The 26,549-nt window shown below is 37.6% G+C and overlaps 1 protein-coding gene across 1 annotated transcript in view; it reads left to right on the top strand.

Annotated features, from left to right (window-relative positions):
- KPNA1 (karyopherin subunit alpha 1) overlaps positions 1-26,549 on the top strand; it is a 63,273-nt gene that overhangs the window by 12,993 nt on the left and 23,731 nt on the right. Inside the window, exons 3-11 of the mRNA XM_071761551.1 lie at positions 2,515-2,622; positions 4,265-4,364; positions 4,913-5,007; positions 7,605-7,736; positions 15,551-15,639; positions 17,522-17,621; positions 18,179-18,342; positions 19,396-19,474; positions 23,509-23,634. Coding sequence (XP_071617652.1) covers positions 2,515-2,622; positions 4,265-4,364; positions 4,913-5,007; positions 7,605-7,736; positions 15,551-15,639; positions 17,522-17,621; positions 18,179-18,342; positions 19,396-19,474; positions 23,509-23,634 — 993 coding nt within the window. The remainder of the gene's footprint in view (positions 1-2,514; positions 2,623-4,264; positions 4,365-4,912; positions 5,008-7,604; positions 7,737-15,550; positions 15,640-17,521; positions 17,622-18,178; positions 18,343-19,395; positions 19,475-23,508; positions 23,635-26,549) is intronic.

Raw genomic sequence — 26,549 nt, 5'->3', positions numbered from 1 at the left:
CTTAGAGGTGATTTGAACAAATCTGTGTGACCTTGCAGTGAATGTGATTGAGCAACTCCTGTTTTGTTTATGGTCTGTTGGTTTTGTTTTTTTTTTATTTTTTTAGTATCTGAATTATAGTGGCTCTAAACTCTGTTCAAAGAGTGTCAGGCTGGGGTGAAATGGAAGGAAGTCCTGCAACTAGAACAAGAGAGGGAGAAGGTCTGACCAAGTCCTTTACAAGTTGCAGTAATTATTTTCTGGAGGGGAAAAATGTTTGTTAAGCTGATTCTTCTCAGTTTTCTGTTTTTAAGTTTCAGTTCTTTTATGAAATTTAAGAAATTCATGCTGTGTTTATGCCCATAAGGCTCGTTCCTGGAGTAGTGGATTTAATACAGGTTGTAAGCAAAATGTGTGAGAAAAATGCTTGCAAACAAAACTCCTCTACCTGCTCCTGTCTTGCTAGTTCTTAGTACTTCATTCACATTGCAAAGTGGCAGGTGCTCTGCAGGTTAAATCAGGAAACAGCAGCACTGATAAGACATGACACAAACCTTAGTCTGATAAAAACAAGTAGCACTGAACAGTTCTTCCCTTTGTTCTTAGTTGTTTTCATTGGAAGCTTTAAGGGACTGGTTCAATTAAAAACGAAGTTATAATGAAGCCTTTCTTGTCAGCTTTGAGGTTTCTGGAGTTAAAAAAGAAGCTAGTAATATACTTGTGTTTGGAATGTTAGGTGAAGTCTGTAATGTATTCTGTTTGATGTTGCTTTCACAGTATCAATACTGGATGCTTTCAAGCAAAGTTGGGGGGCTGTTCTGAGATGGAATTGCAATGCTGCTTGTTGATTTTGTGCAGTAATTGCAGGTAGCATTTCCAGACTGATGGTAGCAGAACATGGGTCTTATTTGTAAAGCTGTTACTAAATTAAGAAAATGACTAGTCATTTTCTGTCTTATCTGTGTCTCTGACCTCCATTGAACCTGATTACCACAGGCTGACTAAATAAAGTGTGTGGTGGTATTTCCTTCTGTTAAAGAAAATTGTTAGTTCTAACTGGACTAACTGGAACAGAAGTGGAGCTGCAGGCAGAATGTGCAGCTCTGCAATTTCAGACCTTGTGCAAGTTCTTCACTTTTATGATTTGGCACATAGGTCATTAAAGTTTGTTTAAATTCCCTGGTTTTTGTATTTGTGGTATATGTTGTTTTTTGCTTTCCCTAAGCCAAACAACCCCACAAAAACAACATCAGGCCTCTGAATTTTCACAGAACTTTCCAGTTTTAATTTAAGAATGTATTTGAGCATGTTTGTATGATGTGGGCACATCATACAGTGGCTTAGAAGGAATAACATTCCGAAAGGATGCCTATCACTTGCCAGGACAAATGAATGGCTGACACCCAGGAGTCATTTTGAGCATCAGCATTTATTCTGTGAAACATCTCTGTTTTTATACTTGTCATGATCTTGTCCACCAGCACAGGCATAGTTAGTGTTACTTTATAATTGGTTATTATGGGCTGATACTTGTTGCAAGCTGATGGGCTACCACTACTTTGTTTATGTGAAGCAGAGCCTCCTCTAATTGGTTATTGTAATCTTAACTAAAAAGCAAAATATGCAATACTTCACTCTTTGCCAATGTTTTGTTATGCCTGGTACCTGCATTCTTCTTACTTAAAGTTGTTAGCTGTTTTTGCTTCAAGGCTAGTACATCTAGGCCAGAGTCTTCAAAACTTAAAACACTCTCATCTACAATCACTGACAGGCTTGCTGTAAGAAGTTTTGCATATTGTTTTCTCCCCATCTGGAGAGAAGAGTAACAGCAGGCTTGTGTCAAGAATTTCTCTTGTCTGTCTGATGGTGGTGCAAATCTGATCTGGCTTGATGCTGGGGTCTTGTTTCCTGAACTCTACAGGCCAGTCATCACCCCAAGTCCATCTTGTAATTGCTAATTTTTCTTCCAATGACACAAGATCTCTCTAACTCTCCTCATGACATTTCAAACTGGGTATGTTCTCTAAGTGGCAGCAACCAAATTCTGTTCACCCCAGTATACTTTCTTCAGAATGGTCCTGTGTGCTCGTCCTTGAAAGTCCTCTCTGCTGTAGCAACTCAAATTTCTCCAGTCTCTGCAGGTGTTATACAAACATCTGTTACATGAAGCAATTCTTCAGGTCACAGAATCACAGAATTACCTTGTTGGAAAAGACCTTCAAGGTCACTGAGTCCCAATGTTAAGGTCTTTCAGACCCAGCATCCTCTGCCATTGTCTTGAAGGTAGTGATAGCTCAGATGGAGGGGTACAGTGAAGAAGGGAAGGGAAAATGCATGAGGATTTTCCAGAAATGCTGATGACCAGTAATCAGCACATTGCTGCTTTCATTTACTTTCTTCACTGTCTGGAGGACTCCAGTAGTCAGTATATTAACTTCTTTCAGTTGATAGCCTATGTCACTTTTATTGCAGCCTAACATGACATGATGTGTGTATGTTTTCTATTAAATATATATTAAATATTTCTCTCTTTAGTTGTTTAAACGCCGAAATGTTGCAACAGCTGAGGAAGAAGCGGAGGAGGAAGGGATGTCAGATGGTGGCTTCCATGAGGCTCAGATGAACAACATGGAGATGACTTCTGTAAGTGATGAGAAAGAAATAAAGTATTTGCTGAAATTGATCAGGCCTGTTGTGCAGTAACTTGAGAGGAGTGGAGTTCCAGAAAAATGTGTCTTGAAACATAACATCTTGAAAAATGTTATGGATAGAGTGAGTCTTTGCTCAGTGGATTTGCTTTCAAGAGAATTAAATAAAATTTCATTGTTCCAGGCAAGCTGATATTTCTCATTTTGATGTGCACCATTATGGGTGATTTTATCAACTGCTGCCCAGAGTTGGAGTTTTTAAATATGAAAATTAGTGCTTGAAACATAGACTTTCAAGTGGTACAGTTTCTAACTGGGGGGTTGAAAATACACCTAGACCTGGCTTATCTACCTGCATATGACCTTAAATTTGTTTCCAAGCTGGAATTTTATCTGACAGAAAAAACTTAAAGAGTTGAATCTGGAATTTTCTACTTTCTCCCTATTTTTTTACCACAGACATCTCCTTGAAAAGCAAAAATGAGCCATTGAGGCTGTAACAGAGAGGTGTAAGCAAAGTGCAGCCCTCACTGAAAAGTCTGACCACTGATCTTCACACTTGTGTCTGTGTTCAGAATATGCAGATGAAATCAGGCTAGGCTTGATTTCTGTTGTTGGTTATACCATCTTTGAAAATTATAGAGAAACAGAGATGCATATAAACAATATGGTACTTCACTAATGTAATATATTGTTTTACTCTTCAGGAAAGTCTTTAAACATCAGACAAGGCCTAAATACCAGTTAATCATAGGTGTGGAAGCTTATCTGAAATGATTAGATGGTTATAAAGTTAGATAAGGAGGATATCTAATCGTGATAGATAATACCATTATGCAGTTTACTATTCTACTTCTTATTTCTTAGTAAGTCTTAAAAGTTGGAGCTGCTAGACAGCTGTTACAGACAAAGTAAGTGTTTTCAGCACTATCTCTCTCTATAAGTTAGGATCAGTTCTATGTAAAGATTTAGATCAGAAGAAATAAAAGAAGAAAATACTAATTTCCTTATGCTTTACATGTGTGATGAACAGAATGTCAAATTTTACCTGACATAAAAAAGTTCACTGATTTAATTTAGTTGCTTTACTGGAAACCCTCAGTATTGGGAAAAATTTAATGCTCCGATAATTATGACAAGCATTGGGCTTGTCAACTCTTCTAAAAATGACAGGTCCTGTATATTTTGTTTAAGAGAATGATACAAAACCTACATATTGCAGAAATCTAAACAATAACATAAAGTGGTATTCTTGGGTAGCAGGAATTGCTATTCCAATTTAAATGACTTTTCATTGAGGCTGTCAATTTTATGTTTATTTTAAAGGAGGGGACTTAGAAAATATGGGGAGAGAATATCAGTGAGAGGTTCTGAAGGGTAATTTTCTTGCCATAGCCTATGTAAAATTTGAATTTTGGCTTCCAATAGAAAGGCTAAACTTAAGAATGGTGCTGGTTAATTAAGTGTACACATGTGATGACTCACTTGCTGTCTGTAGTGCTCTTATCTAGGTTTTTGTTTAATAAAAGATAAAATTAATACCAGCTTAGCAAACGTTATATCCTTTTTACCACTAATGCCAGATTTTCTTCTTCCTCTTTGTCATTCTCATGCTGTCTCCCTCACCTGAATCCTAGAGTGCAGTCATCACCTCTGATATGATTGAGATGATTTTCTCCAACAGTCCAGAACAGCAGCTTTCAGCCACTCAGAAATTCCGGAAGCTTCTTTCTAAAGGTAAGGGCTGAAATTACTTGGAGAAAAATGTAAAAGCATCTCTGGCATAGTTTTTTACTTCGACAGCACTAAAGATCAAGTTTCATACAGAAATTTCTGAGTGAAACCCTGTTTTGGGGAAATGTCAGGTGTATGTAACAGTTAATTTCGTTATTGAAATGTGTAAAACTACTAACTGATGCAGATGTGATCTTGGGTATGTAATGTAAGTATTATAGACAGCTTCTCTTTGGCTCAAATGTGCTGCTTTGCAGAAGTTGAGTTCTGCATGTGAGTGTGCCACAGTGACTGCAGAACCACTACTGTAAAGCTGGTCTGCCTAAATTTCTGAGTGCCTTAGTGTTTTGAAACATATTACTGCAACGTTCACTTTTGATGGTGCATATGAATCCATTAACTTTTTGGATAGGTTAAGGACTATTTCAGAAAAAGAATACATTTTCACAAAGAGAAGTTGGGATTTCATTGAGTATTATTTCAATGCTGTAACTTGAACATTTCCCAACAAAAAAGCCAGTGTATCTAACTTTTCTTTTTATTTTAAACAGAACCAAACCCCCCAATAGATGAAGTCATAAGCACACCAGGAGTGGTGGCCAGGTTTGTGGAGTTCCTCAAACGAAAAGAAAACTGTACATTACAGGTATACAAATTATAAATATATCTGTCTTCCTATATCATGAAGGCATTTGATGATGGAAATTAGGTAGAAAATAAGCAGTGATTTGCTTAATGAACTGTACTTCCTCTAATTTTCTTCACTAGGATAAAAATGCTTATTTATCTTCTAGCAAAACTTGTGATGGGAACAGGGGAGAGAGATGTCTGAATTGTGTTGTGTGACTGAGTCAAATTCTCATGGCCTAGCTGCTTTAACACGTATTGATTTTTGTACAGAAAGTATGATAATCAGTCAAATAATCGATAATTCCAACCTTACTCTAAAGAGTTTGTAACAAAGCATTGAAAATACATGTCTGAGTATATTGCTTTTGATATTCCATTTGAGCTGGTTAATTTTCCTTCATCTTGTCTTCAGCTGTCTGCCTGCTTGCCTGTCCAGCATCTACAGGTAGAACTTTTTGCTGTGATCAGTTAGGAAGTTCCTCTTGACTTCACTTTAATATTTGTTTTTACTCTGTGTTTCCAAAAGTGATCCTCGGCACAGTCGTAGACTTTGAGCTTCCCATTCTGGCATTCCTGATTGTAGCTTAGCTGTAGAAGGAAGGATTTTCAACTCATTCTGGAAACACTGAAGTATTTTTTTTCTCAGATACTACAGCTACTCATATGGTGGATTGAGTGTGGAAACTTTTCCATGCTGACCAACTTAGAACTTTATTTGACGTTATGCTCCATTTTTCTTCTTCTCAATGGAATATTGAGTAATAGACTTCTGGTGGGAGTGGTAGGAAGGCCTCATTCATTTGGAGTTCCTCAGTCCACTTTTTCCTTAAGTGATTTCAAGACTTAAAAGCTTCCCACTTTTTCGAGATCACTTGAACCATACATAATAAAGTAAATTTTTGTCAAGCAAAATCTCTCTGATGGAGGCAGAAATCTTAAGAACAGTACCACAAAAAACATCATCCCTTGGTTAAGATTTCTTCTGGTAAATTAATTATCATAAAGTATTTTGGGTTTCTATCCTTTGCTATTTGCATGTGACTTTTCTTTAGTTTACACATCCTGGAGCATCAGGTGTTTCATAGTGGAGGGAGTGGAGAGAAACTGTCACTCACCAAGCCTTTCTGTAACTTCCACCATCTGAAATGCTACATGGTACTCACACCCAGGCATCTAAGTCACCCTTGGTTCTAGTTAGATGCTGGGAAAAGCTCAGTTTAAAAACACTTAATTCCACAAAAGATGGGAAGATCTATGATTAGCTCATAGTCAAAACTTACTTTATAAATAGTTGAAGTAAAGTACAAATTTGAGCAAGGAGAAGAAATTGCTAGTTGGTCTTAAATTTGATTAATCTGTTTATACAAAATGATTCTTCTTTTATGGGTATGGGTCTGGAGAGAGTGGGAGTCTCTGAGCTGTGAATGCTTCAGACTGGCAGCATCTATTAGAAAGCCAAAGGGCAAGTTCTAAACTATGAATAATAAGCTTCTCTGATTGAAAGATGAGTAAAATCCTGTATCATGAAACACTGGATACTCCCTTCAAAGAAGGTAAAACTACAGAGAAGCAAATACGTTTTTTGTTGGATGTAAGCTCTGGCCTGAACATCTTGGTTTTAGCTCGTTAAGGATGACTCTTGCTGTTTTTACATAATTTGTTTCTGCTTTATTGCAGCTCTCACTCTGCATATTACAACAATGTATTTGGGAATAATTTATTCTGATCACATTTTACCAGAAGATAATTTCTCCTCTAGTTGACCAAAAGGGCAGGATTAAATGTACTGCTAAAATGAGACCCTTAATAGTTATTGACACTTAAAAAATAGAAGTCTTGCAAGCCTATATTTGCAGAGTTCTTATTTCAGGCCCATGTCTCCTTAGCAGGAATTGCTTTTATGATTAAATCCTAAATATAATTTCTTGCTTCTCTTCAGGTCTTGGAAAGTCTATCACAATTTTCACTGGAATACTGCTAGATCAACATAAATTTAATAAAAATAATTAGTAATGTCAAAATTGGTCATTTATAGCACATAACTTTCCATTTTTATGGTTTATTGATTTTTGCATTTTCATGCAAGTATTGGCAGTCCTCATTTTCTAGATTCTGGATAGTATCTGAAAGGATTTATATTTACTAGTGTAGTGTAATAATTTTTGGACTGAGAACCATGCAGAAATCTACCACTAGAACCTGTACTTTCTGAGGTAGTGTTGCTTGAGGTGGTATAATCTGCATTTTGGCTTCAAAGTTAATATTTTTGCACACTGAGGTTGAAAGAAAAATTACAAAAAGAGTTCAGTCAGAAGATACGAAGTGTTAATTCAGGATCTCAGTTTTGTTTCAAATCTTTAATAAAAGCAACATACAGTAATACTTCATGGCAGCAATACTGATCAGCAGAGTTGGAGAAGATTGCTTTGCTGTAGTTGCAGAGTTCTCCCAGATCATGCTCACAGTTTTTTTGACACCTCCTTTCCTGGTTTTTTTTTTTTGTTTTTTTTTTTTAATCCATCCTACACCTATTCTTTCTTTCTTTAAAGATATTTAGTCTTCATTTTTATGTGGCACAGATGACTCTTAGTACTTCTGTATTTGGTTTTCCAGTTTGAAGCTGCGTGGGTGCTGACAAATATTGCCTCGGGAAATTCCCTTCAGACTCGAATAGTGATCCAAGCAGGAGCTGTCCCCATCTTCATAGAGCTGCTTAGTTCAGAGTTTGAAGATGTACAGGAACAGGTAAAGAAAGAATTCTGTTGAGATTTTTGTTTGTATGTGTGGCACTTTGTGGGGTTGGGAGTTTGTGTGTGGTGGGGTTTTTTTTTTTTGTCCTTTTTGGTTGGTTTGTTTGTTTTTTTGGGTTTTTTTGTTTTCTTCCTCAGAAAGAAATGAGGTTATCCTGTAAGAAAGCCTTTAGAGGAAATGTGTTTGGCAGTTTTGCACAACAGTCCCTTTTTACCTCGTGTTTGTTAAGATGTCTAATCAAGTACTGTATTTTTCTTTCTCTGGAAATTATTTAACCACAGCCAATGAAGTAAAGCATTTTCGTCTCTAATGGTTTAATATTTTTCTGTGTATTGAGGAATTAAGCCTTATTTAAGAAATTGCTTCAGAGATGCTAATTTCTCCTGAAGATAAAGCATGAGTGGCAATTATAGTTTGTTCTCTACAGAGAAAATTATAGTTTATCTACATTCCTTACAGAGTAGATGAATATTCTTAAGGGCCAAAGGGATCGGTGTAAAGCACAGGCTGAACATCTGACTCAATAATTTCTGTGTGAAGTCCATCACTTGTGTTTGAACAGAGATAGATGTATTTTAGACAAATAATCTTGCTTTGAAGATGTAGGATGATGAAATATTAATCATGTTAACAAATAGATTTTCAGTTAATCCTAACGTGAAAGTGTATACCTTACCTGTATAATATCAACTAGGTTTTTGTCCACTAGGTCCAGACACTTGCTTTTGTTTCATTATCTACTCAGTTAGTAAGCTGTTTTTTCTGATAGCTGTTTACAGACCATAGATTAAGCTCTTCTTGAGCAAAGGAAATAGTCTCTGAGTTCTCATTAGGAGATTATTTCTGTGGTGTTTGGTTTGGGGTTTTTTTGTGACCCTTTAATAAAATTTCTTTGTTTCAATATCTTTGTGGTGGTGAAATTGCAAGCACTGGATATTCCAGTAGTGCTGTCCCAGCAAAGCTGCTTGCAGACAGATACCTCATTTTAATTTCTACTTCATACTTCGGTGTGAAAATATCCAAGATGTCTTTGTGGACACTTTGCCACAGAAGCTGGCTGGAAGCTCAGGTTAAGATGATTATCCAGTGTGATCCATTGTTCTTTTCAGAATCACTGACTACCAGGGTTCTGTTCTCCATCCTGTAAGTGTGACCTGTATTTGTTACTGGATGTGATGTCTGACCTTGCCATTTGGCTGTACTGAGATGCATGACTGGAGAAATCTCAACTCTTAAGCATTGGATTGCTTTGGGTAACTTACCCTTCTCTCTTACAGCTGGCTCAGGGAGTACCACCTATACTTAAGGGTGCCTAACATTTTTCACAGGACAGACAGAATTTATGTTTTTCTCAGTTGCTTGTAGCTTTCTAGTTCTTCCCCTCTGCAGCTTTCTGTTCTCAATAGTATGTGTCTGGCTGAATTATTTTGGGAAAGATTTTTTAAGAGAAATTGAATTTGGGCGATTGAAAAATTTATCAAAGGAAATAGTTATCTTTTTGTCCAATTTTGTAGCTTTCTTTGAGGAAACGAGTCTCTATCACAGAAACTAGAAAGCTTGCCAAAATGGCAGGTAAATGCACTGTTCTGCCCAGGCAGAAAATTCATCAAGATTTAGCTATATGATTTTTTTTTAGAGTTTGTTTTTTGGGGGTTGAATTGGTGATATTACTTTCCAAATTCAGCCATCACTTATACAGTGCTTTTCCTGCAGTGTGATTGGTGCTGTGATTGCTGTAAAGACTACTCCATGTTTTTGGTCCTAATAATCTATGCAAGAGAACTTGCTTTTTTTTATTAGGTTGATATTCAGAAAGCAGGTGGGAAGAACAGACCTATATAGAATGAGTCGTGCGGCCTTCAGAAGAGCTTAAGGGCCACAGTTAAGTAGTTTGTGTTCTTCTGCCTCCTAGTAAACTGCTGACATGTTGAAGTTCATATTGCAGGCAGGCAGAGTGGGTTATAATTACCAGAAAATATTTTCCTCTGTAATGCAGGTGCTGAATCCGTCATCTGTTACCAATAAGCCTTTAAATACCAGTTACAAATTGCTCTGTAGTCAGCTGTGCTAAAGAAGGAAAACGTGCCACTGTGAAATGTTACCTGTACCTTTTCTTGGTGGCTTCCTGTGGTGGATTTCTGTGCTGAAGGTCTAGAGGCTGCAGTGCTGCTCATAGCTGACTTTGGGCTTGAGGCAGTCCAGCAGGAAAGAAACTTTTTTCTGACAGCTTTTAGAAAAACAGTTAATGGTAATATCTACTAAAACAAAATGTAAAAACATTAGGCATTTAACTGTTACAGGACAGGCTGCATTGCAGGATAGCATTAGTATACAGTTTCATAGTATTTTTCCATATTACTCTCATTCTTTTAGTCTACCTACAGATTGTTGTCCTGATAACAAATCAGTGAGTAGCAAAGAAGACTTTTACTTGTCACACTGTGGCCCTGTTTGTTAAAGTTAGAACACATTGTAATGAATGAAGGAGAAAAAAGAGATTCTTACAATTTAAGGCAATTGCAGATTTCTGAGATAAACATATCTACTGCTTAGTGTGTGCTGCTGGATAGTTTGTATCAGATTTCACTAAGTTCTGAAACTAGGTAGTTCTGTGGTTTTTGAACACTCAGTGTGAAATACTTGCATTTCATTTTGTAGCTGAGGACAACTCAGCTATTTTGCAGATGTCTTCTATAGTTAGGTCTGTATGTTGAGCAGATCTGGGCTTCTCAGATATCTGAAATGGGAAGGTGTTTGGCCATAATTTTCTCCCCTGTAAAATGATGATTCTTTTCCTCTCTCAGTAGCATTGTCCAGATCATTATTTAAATACAGTCGAATACAGAAAATAAAGCTACATGTTCCAGGAGGATAGGCCAAAATGTAGCTTTACACCATATAGTGAAGGTTGAAGAGAAAAATATGGAAGGCTAGGATTAATAACAGTCATTGTGCTAAGAGGGATGGCAATTCTGTAGAAAGAAATATAAAGGGTAATACAATTTTGAATGTGTTTCCTAGTATAAACAAAAAAACCCCAGTTCATACTGAATATTACTTGAATTACCTTACTGGCTAATTGCTATCCACTGATTTTTGTCTTACAGTAAATGTTATAGATTTACAACACTGAATTTTTCTGTTTCAGACTTCCATTACCAGTGCCTTAGGAATAGATACAAGCTTACCTCATCTGATTGTGACTTCTCCAGCAGTTTTCATATTTATAACCCAATTTTAATCTGTGCAATCTGCGTTGCACTGTTTATTTTGTATATACTAGTTTCTGAGTCAAGTCAGTGGTTTTCTGGACGTCAGCGTGAGGAAATCTTATAACTATGTTGATGAAATAGCATGTATTTTAATGAAATTATATCTTTTTGAGACCTGTTTTGCATTAAGCTACACAGGCTGACATTTAATTACAGTCGTTTAACTGTGAGGGTTTGCATTGTACATCAGTCTTTTTCAATGTAATCATCGATCAAACAGTGTTTATTACAGAAGCTACATCTCCATTATTTCTGAAACTCTTTGGCTACAGCTTCTTCACCCCCACCCTGCTTCTGTCTTTTAGTGTACTGAATTTTATGTTTCATCATTGACATATGTCCTAGTCTTCTTCCAGTTATCATAATTTTTTTTCTTCTGAAAGACATCTAGAATTTACATCTGTCATCCTGAAATTATTTATAGAGAAGAACTCCATCAAAGCCCTTTAGACATGCTTAAGGTTGATCTAGCTTCAGCAGTGTCTTAGCTGCAGTTCTCTCCTGAGTGCCCTTGCTGAGGTATTTAAAACCCTGATGTCAACTTGAGTTTCCTTGATGAACACTGAATTTCCTTGAGAAGCCACGCAAGGCATTATGCTCCCTTTGGTGACCAAGATAGTCTCACAGTGACAGGTATGTGTCATTGTGCTCTTCTGGACAGCCTGTGGCAGTAGTATCCCCAGCTGCCCTGTTCTCCTTTGAGAACATTTGTATTTTCAGCTAAAGCAATGTTTGTGGGTTTTCCCTCTATTTTTCCCTTTCAATTTGTGCTGATGTGTCTTTTGGTAACCATCGTTTGTTTGGCAGAAATGATCTGTAAGTCTCTTGTCCAAATTCAGTTTGGCTTTTATGTCAGCAGTCTTATAACTAGGTCATAGTAATCAAAATCAGGAAAAAATGGGTAAGACATGAGTATGAACTACTTCGTCTCTGGGTATATGAGATGTGAGAAATAAGAAACTATGAATGCATCAGCCCTTGAAAAAAAGGTGTCTTCTGTGTTGGGGCATAGTATGAGTAATCTCCTAGAACTCTGGCCTTCTGGCAGAGTTGTATCTCCTTCCCCAGTCACACATGCATGCAAGATGATCCTCATTGTCTTTATCTCAGCATTATATACATTTCCTTTGTCAATTGCCTGAAATAGAGAAAGTGTTGATTGTTACTTCATAATATTCACCAAAAGGCACAGAATTAACACAGCTGGTGATTGGTCTAGCACTTGGTTTAAGTATCCAGAAGCCTAATGAGGTAATGGCTGAGAGCCTTCAGAATCCAGGGGAAACAGGAGGATTGTCAGAAAGCACATGGATTATTCACAGAAGGCACCATATGGCTCAACAGTACTTCACAGAACTTGTACTTTACTGTTTCCCAGCACTTCAGGAAAAAGCACTGGAATTTAATAATAGGTAAAATAAACTGGAGAGCTGCAATAATCCCTACTCTACTGTTAGTGATAAATGGAAATTTATGCAGTTTTATAAAAACAAAATTATAACAGTAGAAAAATTTGACAAGGTAGAATTTGTATTTGCAGTTTACACACAACTTTGCTACCTGAGATGTTGATTAAAAAGTCAGACTATGTATCTTAAAATTACATGTTCTTTTTATCTTCAGGTCTGGGTGCAGTTATTGGAAACTACTAAAATGGAATATTTTTTTTTTTAGAGTTAAATATTTTGTAATTTAATAAACTCTGAAATTAAGTATCCTTTTACTTCTGCACAACTCTCCAGAAAAGAAGATAAAAACGTTTGGGATGTGAGGAATTAAGATAAAATGTTACGGCAAGCAAGCCTTTTGCATCTTGAGGAGTGCACAAAATCATTGAACATTACTCAGACAAACCCTGGGGAGGAGTTGTCAGTGTCCACATCATCTGTGGGAACCATGGCAGAGCTTTCTATTAATAGCAGTATCTGACAAAAAGAGTTTAAATGAGCTTATGTTCCTCACTTACCTACAGTAATTCCTTAAGGGAAGACATCATTCCTTGTTGAATGAAACCTAGCATATTTTTCTAAAGATACTTCAGTTTCTTTGCATCGTGTGCACTATCAGTCATTGGCATTACAAGAATGTCTTGCAGCATCCTCTCTTACCAGGTCCTGATATCAGACTACCCAACTGGATATCTCCATAAAAAAATCAAGAGTGAGAAAGCAGATGAAAAGCTATTTGACCTCTTTGATCAGACTTTGTGACATGAGATTTGCTGTTTCAAAACCAGTCTGTCATTCAGGGTCAGAATGTATTCTTGGATTAAGTGATTGTCACTGTTGTTGACCCTAAAAATAAATATTGCCATAGTGGCAGAAGCAAAGTCCACAGACAAGTGAGATACGGCTCCTAGGAGTGTTTTGATTTTTGTAAGGGTGTCCAGGCAAGGAGATTGTATCTTCAAAATAATGCACATGTTCCATAAAAGGAAGCTATTGTAAAATCTGACTTTTTTTCACTCATACACATCTGGATTTTCTCAAAATATGTATTTAGAACCTGCTGAAATCTTGGATTCATTCCTTGGGCTTCTCATTGCTGCAGAAATGCAAGCAGTGTAGTGAGCATCAAGCATGGTTTCTTACAGTTCCAACAAGAATGGCATTTTGAAGGAGGTGGCATATGTTCTGTCTCTAGGCTAAATTTTTCCAGTAGCTGCCTTCTCAGTCCATGAGGCTGCCAGATCCAAGGCTGTACTTCTGTTTCAGACAAACTGTTGTCACAACAGTTGTAAAATATTAAGAATGGGAATAAAAAAAAAGTTTTTTATGATGAAGATAAGTTTTGAGGGACATTATGTAGTAATATAGATCAGTATATAGCCTGCTACCCTTTCACTGACTGGCTGACACCAGAAGCCTGGAAAGCAATAGGAGAACAAAACAAACTTATCCTTCACCAGAATAGTCTCCTAGATTCTTGAAAAGTTGCAGTTTAGGGACTAAACTGCTCAATCTATTTATGGTGTTACTGGTAATAGTACAGAGGAGGATTTTTATTATGTATCTGGCAAGCTGACATCTGTATACACACTTTGTAAATACATCTGCTTCTAGCTATATTAATTTTGCAGGATTTGCTGGTGGTTTTGGGTCTCTCAGGGTGGTTGAAGTATGTTTTCTAAAATGGTATCTTTTTGCCACTTAGAAACATGTCACAGTACAATTCTAATGCAGCAGATTAATTGACATCATGTTGATAATAAATGAGTTTATTTCAGATCACCTGAGTTGTTCCTTTAGGTAACATTTGGCTTTTTCTGTCTGATTTTCTACAGAAGTAATTTATTTCAAGTAGAGAGACAAAGAGAAAATTGTTTATTTTGTTTAGGGATCTTACGTACATTCAGTTGGAGAAAGAGTTATGCATGTTAATACATCTAACTGCAAAAAATATAAATATAGTCTTCTTCTGAAGATAAATTTGGGGAGGGCATTCAGCTGCTGTGCATGATAAATAGGATTGGTTTTGTCCTCTGTGTTCATTATTAAAACTATTTCCAGTGGTTGTGTAGACATTTCATGGGTCTCTGCCAAATCAGCAGATAGACATTTTGGTAAGACACTTAGCCCTCTACTGATGTGAAATAAATATCAAATGTGACCTTCATGCACTTTCTTGTGTCGATAAAGTATTGTCTGTAAATCATACTGAGTTCATAAAATGGCTTTTATACTTAATTTAGACTACTGATTTTTTTTTTCAGTTATGACTGTCATACTAGTGGACAGTGTTATCAAAACTGCCACTTGACCCAAAAATATAAGCCAAAACTAATTAAATCTTTTATTCTCATCATATTACAGAAGATGGATATCGTGATGCTTTAATTATCTTCTGGTATATTAGATCTTCTCAAAATGAAGGGTTACTATAGTCCAAGGGAGAATATATCTGTTATTGTATTTTGCCTTGCATGTGTCTTAATAGGTAACACTGGTTGTGTCTTACGTAGATTTCTCTTAAAGAATGTATGCCAGTGCCCATCTGAACTCTTTGATTCTGAATATTGGTTTATGTTACATATAGATTCCCATTTTCACCTTAGTTTGTATCAGTATTCTTAATATGACTGTGCAAACAATGCATGCTTTTATGGCTTTCTTAGGAAATACTAATGTAGTCTCTTCCACACAAGTATTTTTGGGTATATACAGTCTTGCTTCACGTGTACTATGAACATCCAGACTTGTACCAGCTCTAAACTAGGAGGAGTGTAGAATTAGTATGTTGCTGAGTCTGAGAAGATAAGTTTTTATCTTGTGTTGTGGACAAAGAAAGGGTATGTCTGCCTTCAAATCTTTGGAGAATACATGTTTGCTGTCTTGGTATTCCTCTTAGATCAGTGTAAATACTCATGAATATAATGAGCTTCAGTGTCCATATGTAATACTCATCCAGAATGTGTTCACCTTCTGTACATTGTCCAGGGTCTAACAGTGAGACTAGAGTATCTGTCACTCTAATACATAAACTAAACTGGTTGAATTCTGTAAATGAAAGCAATTGCTGTTCTGTTTTTCATTGCAGGCAGTATGGGCTCTTGGCAATATTGCTGGAGACAGCACGATGTGCAGAGACTACGTCTTGGACTGTAATATCCTGCCTCCTTTATTGCAGTAAGTCTGTTTAAATATGTTAAGATATATGAATAAGAATATGTTAATATATGTTTAAGAAGTTTGCTTGAGTGTCTGATAAAACTGAAGTTTTGCTTTTGTCTTGAAGAATAATGATTATTGGTTTAAATTGTGGATTAAGGAGACTTTTTAATGGGATTTCCTGAACTACTTTTATAATGGAGATAAAATGGAAACGTTTTAGGAGCGGCTAAGCTGGAACTATTTTATTCTACAGAGTGGGTGGATGCCTGGGCTAATTAGTGTCATAGTATAATTTAGGTTAAAAGGCACCTCTGCAGGTCATCTAGTCAAAGCCTTTCTTCATAGCATGTGAGATCAGATTAGATTGCTCAACTACTTAACCAGTCAAATTTGGAACATCAAAGGTTCCATAACCTCGTGGGGCAACCTCTTGCAGTATTTGACCATGGAGTGGTGAAAAATAATGTTCTGACACCTAATCAGAATTTTCTGTTTTACCTTGTGGTAGTTGCCTCTTGTCATTGGGCACTTTTGACAAGGATCTGGCTTCCTCTTTTCTGTATTTAGCTGTTACTGTTGCAGGCTACAGTTACATCTCCCCTTGCACAATCTCCTCCTAAGGTCCTGTGTCATTTCTCTAGTCCGCTAATCATCTGCTAAGCATCTTGATTAATCATCTTGATGGTCCTCTGCTGAAGGACCATATTATTGCCAAAAGAGTGACTCCCTCTTGTGTTGTCATGTCCAAATTAGGGTTACTCAGTCTTTGTCCTTTGCAAACTCTGTCTCCAGCACTGGAGTTCTCTAATGCTTTCATAAAGACATTGTTACAGTGTGGGATAACTATGAGGAAAAGAAATTGAATTGTTACAGTTGTTCAAGAGCTAGGTCTTGCCATACTGCATTCCCCCAGGCCAAAGAGCACTATGGCTAGTTGTTTCTGAGTTGTCAGGAAAATGCCTTGTTTAGAGGCTTCACGCTGTTTAAATTCATTAGTCAGCTCCACAGGCATCTTGTCAGTGCCAGGATTGATCTCACATAAGGGGCTGACTGACCAGTGCCAGTGACCAGTGGCTGACATGACTTTGGTCAGTGTGATAGTCCTAATGTGAGAGGACAGTTTTGGAATGCAGATCTCATGCAGGTGTCACTGTTACAGTTCATGACATTGTTTGGCTGCCAGTAGCTGATGGAGCTGTTGAACCTGCATGTGATGTGTAGATGCCACCCCTTAGCAACTGTAGGAAGAGACTTGTTTTTAGGTTCTCTGCAGAATTGAATACTAACAAGAACCAGGTTGGCAAGGCTCTCATATGTTGGGACTGGAGCCTTTGTGCACAAAAAGTCTGTGAACAGTGCTTGCTGTGAGGTATGTGACTGCCTTGGATGTTTGGGAAATGCTAATACTGATTATATGCATTTTCTGAGGATGTTTTGTGTTCCATCAGTAGTTAATAAGTATAAAAGCAGGGGTGATTGTCTTAGACTGATAGGAAAATGCAGGTCATTGAGGAGACTGCTCTCCAGAACTATCTTCAGATCTTTTTACAGTTCTGTGCTTTTTGACTGTGAATTTGCTACATCAGTTTCTAAGCAGTTAATACACTTTCAGTGCAATGGTTGTTATTCTTGAAAGGAAACTAGGATTCCTGTGTCTAGCATGTGTGTTGGTATCCAGCCATCAAGCATGATTTTCCTCAGGATATATTTTTACAGGAAAAATATCTAGAGTATTTGGCCCATATACATAAGATACACATTGGTATATGTTAAAATGTAGACCTGAGTTTATTGTAATGATCATGCACTTGACTCCACAGAGTTGCCTGGCTTTGATTTAAAAAAAAAAAAACAAACAACAAAACAAAGGCTGGAATTTTTTCTTGGTTTGTTTTAGATTGCTTTCAAAGCAGAACCGCCTCACTATGACCCGAAATGCTGTATGGGCTTTATCCAACCTCTGCAGAGGGAAAAATCCTCCTCCAGATTTTGCCAAGGTAAGAGATGTTTAAGAGAAAATGTTTTGAAAGGTAGTGAGTAGCCATAGAAGCATTAATGATGGTGAAACTTAAACGAAGTAGGAGAAATATTTCAGAATTCTTCTGAGAGAAAGTATGGGCTTCCTACAGGTGAACTTTTTTAATGTACTTCTGTCCTTTGGGCAGACATTCACAACCACTATTTTAATATAGCTGCCTCTTAGTTTTTTGTTACTCTTCTTGTACTGGAGAAGACAGCAGAACAAAACTCTGTACATCTTGGCTGCTGTAGTGCAAAGTATGGCACATCTTAGCTGGCAAGTAAGAGTTTAGGTTGCCAAAGATTTCGCTGTAGGGGCTGAAGAATTCTCATAGCACTTTTCCTGCTCCTCTGTACTTGTGTAGCTACAGCCCTGCCCAGAAGTGCTACTTGAACTGTGAAGTTTTCTGGGTACTGAACCTTGAGATTCCAGTGCCAGTCCTGTGATGTCACATAAAAAATGAACTGACATGTTAATAGATCTGCTGGCCCTTCTAATTGTACAATATGTGTATGTCCTCCTAATGTTTTACAGGTTTCACCTTGTCTTAGTGTGCTTTCCTGGCTGCTGTTTGTCAATGATACAGATGTATTAGCTGATGCCTGCTGGGCTTTGTCCTATTTGTCTGATGGCCCCAATGATAAAATCCAGGCTGTGATTGATGCAGGAGTCTGCCGAAGACTTGTGGAATTACTCATGTAAGAAATTTGTGCTGAGCATATGTACCTACCCACTCTTCCCTAAAAATCAAGGTTCCAGCAATAGGAAGTTTAGTTAGATATGTCTTGAAATGTAGTTATTTAAAAAAAGATTTGAGTTTTAATTTTATCTCCCTGTGTTCAGTCTTCTGTATTTGTCATGAGTAACAGAAGCAAGCAACAAAGCTTTTCTGTTACTAGTTTTGCTAATTTTTAAGGAATGTTTTTTCTGCACTTAAGAGCTGCATTTTTGTAAAATGCATAGTATATATACTGGAATTTTCTCTGTGCAATTGAAGTCCATGTTCTGCTTAATTTGTTGAATTTGCTGAAGCGTATCAAAGATAGAAATAAAAGAAATACTAAAATTTACTCTAACTTGAATCAGGGACTTGATTATCAGGGACCTGGATTGTAAATAATTTCCTAAACCTTTACTTTAGAAGAATATACATACACAGCTTGTTCACACACCCAGAAGTGTAGCTGTGGGAGCTGGTGTCAGGGAGGCTGGCCTTGTTCAAAGCCATTTCTTCAGGTCTAAGAGAAGGACAAGAAATAATTGTTTCTAGTGATGTAAATACAAAAGACTATTAAGGCTTGCAAGATTAAAGCAAAACTGATGCTGGATTAACTAAATATATATTATTTAAGATACCTTTTTATAAAGAATTTTTTTCATTTGAGAAAAGCATTTCTTACTTCACCCTTCTTATTTCAGTCCTGATTATAAAACTATGATTTGAAGTGTGAAGTTGATCACAGAAGATGATCAAATAGCTGAATGGTTTAAACACACATTTTTTAACCATCTTCTTCTGTCTTTCTCTGCCTAAGCGTGTGCATGCTGAATGATACCTAAATGTCTAGATACTTAGAAACCCTAGAAAGACTTGACATTAGTTTAAAGTCAAAGTGTTTTGATTCATGCAGTGAGAGTTAAGACAAGTTTAGCAGGCAAGTTTTCCCCTGGCTGATGGATGTTTCTTCAGGATGTAAAGATGGAGATGCTTCAGGATGGTTAATACTTAGATCTTTCCTTGGTTATTTTAGGCATAATGACTACAAAGTTGTATCTCCTGCCTTACGAGCTGTTGGGAACATTGTCACAGGAGATGATATCCAGACCCAGGTATGTATTCAGTTTCTCTTGTGCAGTATTGCACTTTATCTTACTGTTCATTGTGGTAAGAAGCACAAGCTTGTGTTCCTTTTGAGGTTTGAAAATCAAGAATTGATGACAGTAGTTGTCCCAAAATGTGTGGTGGTTTTCATAGGTTTTCTGTTCAGTCCTGGACTGCTGGTTTCTTACATAGTTATGTATGGGATTTGTGTGTAGCTGTGCAATACACTTTGAGATTTGGTTTTTTTCTGGTTTATTTAAAGGAAGTGTGTCCCTTAGGCTGAGTTTTATGCTGCGGTGGGCTGTTAACTCCTAAAACTGATGTCAGATATAGGATCAAGAAGTAGTAGGAGCTGTGAATGGAAGGGTGTGTGCAGAGGAGGCAACGAAACAGACACCCAGGAGGCAGTGTTAGCAATTAGAGATGTGAGATGAAGTAAAGAGTTGGAAGAAGGATGCTTCCAGTGAAGTGTAGATGAATAAAGCTTCTGATTTGCCTCAGTCTCCACTAGCAGGAGTTGCAGAAGGCTAAGGCAATGGCTGGAAAAAGGAAGATCGGCCCCATTCTAGGAGAAGAGCAGCTTCAAGACCATCTAAAGAAAGTGCACAAGTCTGTGGAAGCTGATGAGATACATCCGTGGCTTCTGAGGGAACTGGCAAATGAAGTTGCAAAGCCATTTTCCATCACTGGAGAAGTCATGGCAGTCTGGTGAAGTTCCCACTGACAGGAAACGGGGAAGCATAGCCCCCATTTTCAAAAAGGGGAAAAAAGGAATACTTGAGGGAACTACAGGCCAGTCAGTCTCACCTCTCTGCCCAGCAATACTGGAGCAGATCCTTCTGAAGTCTCTGCTAATGTACATGAAAAGTGAGAAAGTGTCTGGTGGCAGCCAACACAGCTTCACCAAGGGCTAATTGTGCCTCATTAATTTGGTGGCCTTTTATAGTGGGGTCACAGCATTGGTGGGCAAGCGAAGAATAACTGGTGTCATCTACTTGGATTTGTGTAAAGCATTCAACACTGGCCCCCACAAAATCCTGGTCTCTATATTGGAAACCTATGGATTTTCTGGGTGGACCGCTTGGTGGATAAGGAATTGGCTGGATGATTGCACTCAAAGAGTTGTGCTCAGCAGCTCGATGTCCAGATTCTCCAGATGGAGAACAGTGACAAGTGGTGTTTTCCAAGGGTCAGTACTGGGACCGGTGCTGTTTGACGTCTTTGTTGCACACATTAACAGTGGGATTGTCAAGTTTGCTGACAACACCAAACCAATATGGTGTGGTTGACACACTGTAGGAAAGGGATAGCATCCAGAGGGACCTTCCCAGGCTTGAGAAGTGGGGCCATGCCAGCCTCATGAAGTTCAGCAAGGCCAAGTGGAAGGTCCTGCACCTGATTTCAGGGTATTCCAAGAAAAAATGAGAGGTTGGGCGAGGAATGGATTGAGAACAGCCCTGAGGAGAAGGACTTGGGGGTGTTGGTTGATGAGAATCTCAGTATGACCTGTCAAAGTGCTCCTGCAGCTCAGAAAGCCAACCATATCCTGGATTGCATCAAAAGAAGGGAGGCCAGCAGGTCAGGGGAGGTGATTTCCCCCCTCTACTCCACTCTCATGAGACCCGAACCCAGAGTATTTTGTCTAGTTCTGGATCCTCCAACAGTGTTCTTGTGAACAACAAGGAGCTCTTGCAGTGAGTCTAGAGGAGGGCTACAAAGATGATCAGAGGGTAGGAGCACCTCTTCTATGAACACAGGCTGAGAGAGTTGGGGTTTTTTAGCCTGGAGAAGATGTCCAGTAACTGAAGAGGGCCTAGAGGGAAGTTGGGGTGGGACTTTTTACAAGGGCATGCAGTGGTAGGACGGGGGGGGTAATTTTAAAGTTGAAGAGGGTAGATACAGATTAGACATTAGAAAAAAATCCTTTTAGTATGAGAGTGGTGAGACACTGGCACAGGTTGCCCAGGGAAGCTGTTGATGCCCCATGCCTGGCAATGTTCAAGGCCAGATTTGATGGGACTTTGAGCAGCTTTGTCTAGTGGGAGGTGTCCCTGCCTGTGCAGGGGGGTTGGCACTGGATGATCTTTAAGGTCCCTTCCAACCCAAATCATTCAGTGAATCCCCATGCAAAGTGTTAAATTACTTCTTCCATGCAAACTATGCCAAAGGTAAAATCCAAGTTCCTAATCAGGAGTCTTCTTTCAGTGCTTCATGGTTTTTTTGCTTGTATAAATATATCCTTTGGAATTACGTTGTTCTGTGACAGTGAGATCACAGACAGTGATGAGTCAGCAGTGGCAGGACATTGGTTTGAATGCCTTCTTACTAGTGCTGGAGAAGAGTAACATGATTTTTTGATTGTTACAGTATTTTTTCTGTAGCTGAATTGCATACAAATTCTTGTAATTTTTTTCAATGGCATTTGTTTTGCACATCAGTTAAGAGAATGAGGTGCAGTTTGTGATTTCAAATTTTCATTACAAATAAAACCGCAAGGGATCACTAAGTCACATGTAATGCAGATTATTAAATACTGCATAAATCCTAGATTTTAATTCAATAAAATACTTAACATTTTTTGCACACAATTTTGAAAAGGAGCATACCATAAGCATTCCTAGACTTCTAGAGGATTCTTTCAGTAAGATAGCTTGATAGTACTGAAGCTGTGTGCCAAGGAGGAGTATGGAATACATAAAAAAATCCTTAATCAGAAGTAAGAGCTGAGCTTTGACAGTTGATACATTTCTGAATCAGACAGATTCCTGAAAAGTTTTCTGTGTAGCCTGAGCACAAACCTGTTTTTACTTTATTCTTATTTCAAACTATTAAGAATTACAACTGCTTGGAGATGGCTAAAAACAACTATGTGTGAAGAAGAAAACAAAAAACTTCTTGTCGAGCAGATACCTGATAGTATAGTCTGCTGAACTGTGATCTCTGCTTTTTTAATCTTAATTTTAGGAAAGGGAGGGAGTGGGAATTCAGACCACAGATTCTAAGATCAGAAGTCTATGATTCAAGCTATGATTCAGCTTGAATCTCTCATGCATTTGACCTCCACAGACTGAACAATTTCTAATAAATTCTGTTCCATGCTGTCTTTCTAAACTGCCTGCTTTTGCCATACAAGGCAAAACTACTGTGGCTCATGGTAGACTTTTGATGGGCTTTTGGAAGCGTCTACCAATTTTTTACTAATTTGTAATTTAATTTAAAAAAACACACAAAACCCAACCAGCCAACCAAAAACTCAACCAACCAAAAACCAAAAAACCCCACCCCATCCAAACAAACAAACAAACAAAAAACAAACCTCAAAAGATCTAAAAACATATCTTCCGTTTTCCAGTCATTAAAGGTTTGCTTTCTCAGAGGGTCAGAAAGCCCTTCATTATCACACATGACATAATCAAGTATTCTGTCTTGTAACATCCCTGTTAGGGGGCATTTTCTCTTAAACTTGAACACTTTAAATTTTCAGTTTTGAAATGCATAATTACCTGCAGTTTTCCGCTCTGTAAAACTTCAGTTTCTTCCTTTTTTTTTTTTTTTTTTTTTAAATAAGAATTGCATTCAGAATGTCACTGGATACGATGCTGGCCACAGTTTGCCCAGTGTGCCAGCTGATGTGGAAAACAGAAGTAGTTGGAGCTTTCAAGTATGGCAAAATACAGAAAACAGGATGACAGGAAAATAGTGTCATCTTATTTTTGTTTGATCATGGTGGGGTTAGTATCTTCTTCTGTTCAGGTCACACTGAAATTGTAATGAAGGCATGATCTCTTAACTGAATTATTCAGTTGTTTTGCTTATTAGCTTTCCTGCAAACATTTGTTTCTTAGTTCTTGCTGTTTTTCTGGTGGGTTCTTTTGGTTTTCTTTTATGCTTGTTTTTTTGTTTTGTTTTGTCTTTTAACTTCTTGCTGTCATCTGGTGGGGTATGCTTTTTAGAGTTTAAATACATTGTATTTCTTGTTCCTGTGATTCTTTATCATGAATTTCCTGTAAGGCGTGGTTTGTTTGTTTTATTTTGTATTCAGGTGATTCTGAATTGTTCAGCCCTGCAGAGTTTACTGCACTTGCTAAGCAGCCCAAAAGAATCTATCAAAAAGGAAGCATGCTGGACAATATCTAATATAACAGCTGGAAACAGAGCCCAGATCCAGGTAACATTTTCAGCTGTGATTAATAGCTTTGTCTTGCAGGCTAGAAGAAACATCAGGAGGTACATGGTTGCATACTTGCATATGAGTGGAAGCTTATTATAGGCTCTGTGTGTAATTAGATTATTTTAATTGCCCAGTCATCTCTCAAATTCAAAGTACCTAATTTGATAATCAACTACAGATTACAAGGGGGGAGACAAGGAAGAATACCTGGTCTTAAAATATTTGCTTCATGCTTTTGACAGTATAGAAATTCTTAAATACAAATAGAGTAAGCTACACACTTTGAGAATCGAATAACTTTACCTGTTCCTTGATTTCATCACCAGATACGGGCACCTACATTATAAGATATTTTCTTTATTCCTGTTTATATTTTCTTATAATTCCTTTTTTGTTTAGCGAGATCTAAAATTTCTAGTTATTAAACTGAACAGCAATAGAGGATATCTAACTTGTTGCATTGGTATTTGTCATTTTGATTATATCAAATTCTGTAATCTTCATGTTAAGTGATAGCCCACAAAAGCAAATGAAAATCTCTCTCCCTTACGTCAGTCATTACAATTAGGCCTCCAAAAGACCACATCTTTGTTCCGAGTTTGGACTTGGTGTGAGCCATCAGGAATTCCTGGGACCTGTCTTCAAATGGTATAAATGAGAGACAATCTCATCCCCAGAAAATCTGTTTTCTTTGACGAGATAAATAAGAAATTATATGCATTTTGTTTTCCCTGCACATGGAGGTTTTTTTGGAAGATCTCTAGTGGGGGAATTTTTTGCTTGGTTTTCAAGGGCAGTGCTTCATTTCTTCTCCTTTTCAGAAGTGGCGGAAAAACAGATTGTAGTGATATGAGGTAAACGTGCAAGGTTCACATCAAGGCACTTGTATGAAAACACAATTAAATTAAATTTAATTCTTCTGAAATTCTATTTCCTAATGCTCTTCTCCCACACTGGATACAGAGATTGCAGAGGATGCATGCAAATCTACTTGGACATACCTCTTCTATGAGGAATAAAAAGAAATAGCAGAAATGTTAGATATGTTTGTCTTGCTTATTAGTAACCAGGCAGAAAACAATGCATGTCTGTGCAGAGAGCAAACTAAGGCCCATGATACACTGGCAAAAGTGGCCAAGGAGTCATTTCTTTCATCCATATCCTTTTCCTTGGGAGTCAACCTGACACTTGCTAGGCTTGTATCTGATGGCTCTGCATTAATAATTCTGTATAATCAACATTAACATGAAGTAGTTAACCCTCTTCACCCAAGAGATGGAATTACTACTTTTTTTTTCAGAAAATTTGCAGGAGGTTGTAAAAAGGCTGCATGATTTTCCTGAGGAAAAAGGTGAATTATATCTTTTGCAGGTGGTACTTGCAATCTTTTGGTTATACATTCTCCTTTACAAAGAGCATTCAACTGCTGAAGAGGCAGTGTATAACCTTAAAATTTTGAGTGAGGTCTTTATCTTCATCTCAGAAAGCACAGGAAATAAAGTTAATACTTCTGTGAAAGATAACTATCTCTGTTAAGCTTCCTGGAAGTAAGAGTGATTGCTCACCTTATTTCAAAGATACTTATGCTTGGAAGTGAGTAGGCAAGAGAACAAAACTTAAGAAGGTGGAAAGGTCTTCCTTACCTGATGTGTAAGGATGTGACTAAGATGGAAGTAGAACTGTGAGCAAAGAAGCTTCCTACAGCTGTATTTGCTCTGGCTTTCTCAGTCGAGTTTTTACATTTACCACAAATCATATTCCTTGTCAGATAAAGAGAATGTTATAGTTACTTAATCTAACCTTGCTAGAGCTCAAAAAAAATGAGATTCTGCCTTTTTTTTGTGGCTTGTGTATTAACCTGTGGATTAGCTGAATTTCTAACAAAAGTGCAAACAAAAAATCAACAACTGTATCACTGTTTTCTGTAATTGCTGGGCAGTTAGGAGTGCAGTCTCTAGTTACTACTAGTACTAAGATAAAGTGGTTTTTTGCTTTTGCAGTGAAGAATCTTTTGACTACTTTTATCAGTGCTGCTAGAAATATTCTCTCAAGAATGCCATTTCTGCTTTTCCTCTGAAGTCTTAGAGTATTTGCAGCCTAATACGTTTTCATACCTTTGTGGTTTGTTTGGGGTTTTTTTGTCTATCAGAGAGTTTCTTTAGGATGCACAATCATATAGGAATGCTGCAGGCCTAAGAAAAATAAGAGCCTGTGAAAACCAGATAGCCATACCACTCCTTCTATAAAGAAGTAACTATCATAAGTGGCAACAGGAAGTAAAGTTTGTTATTAGAGTATTTTTTCAAAACTTTGGGGTCTTTGTTTTCATATTCTTAATCTACTGAAGATGCAGCTGTGAAGAGTGCTAGAGGTAACTTTAATTCTAGTGCACCAGGCAATAGAGAATTCTCTTCTGTGACTTCCACATAAATATTCACAGTATTCCATCATCTTGTGCAGGTGTGAGTGACCATCCTTGTTTCCACAATTTTCTTACACTTATATCTGCTACTCAGACACATAAAAGTAGGGCTTTAGGTGGAGAGTCTTAACTCTACACCCTTTGTAATCTTCAGTCTTCCAGACTGTTGCCACATCTTTATTTGAAAATGAGGATAAAATCCCACCTTTGTTAAAACAAAATTTCACTAATCTAGCTAAACAAAATTGTCAGGTACATCTATGCACATGTGAGTTTAGTAGTTTTTTGAAGGTTTTGTGGTGTCTTAACCAGTCTAGATCAGCCCTCCCTCTACAGAGAACAGATTAGAATTGCTTTGTGACTTGGAAAGGTGAGGTGGGAAGGCAGGGAGAGGGAAGTTAGTGCTATAAGCCATTAATAGTGTACCTTCATTCCTAGGAGGTGATTGTTTAGAACTACAAAAAACCCCTTAACTCTGCATAGAAAAACA

Source organism: Heliangelus exortis, chromosome 1, assembly GCF_036169615.1.
Source record: "Heliangelus exortis chromosome 1, bHelExo1.hap1, whole genome shotgun sequence".
NCBI classification, from domain to species: Eukaryota; Metazoa; Chordata; class Aves; order Apodiformes; family Trochilidae; genus Heliangelus; species Heliangelus exortis.
This window is presented reverse-complemented; position numbering and strand designations above follow the sequence as displayed.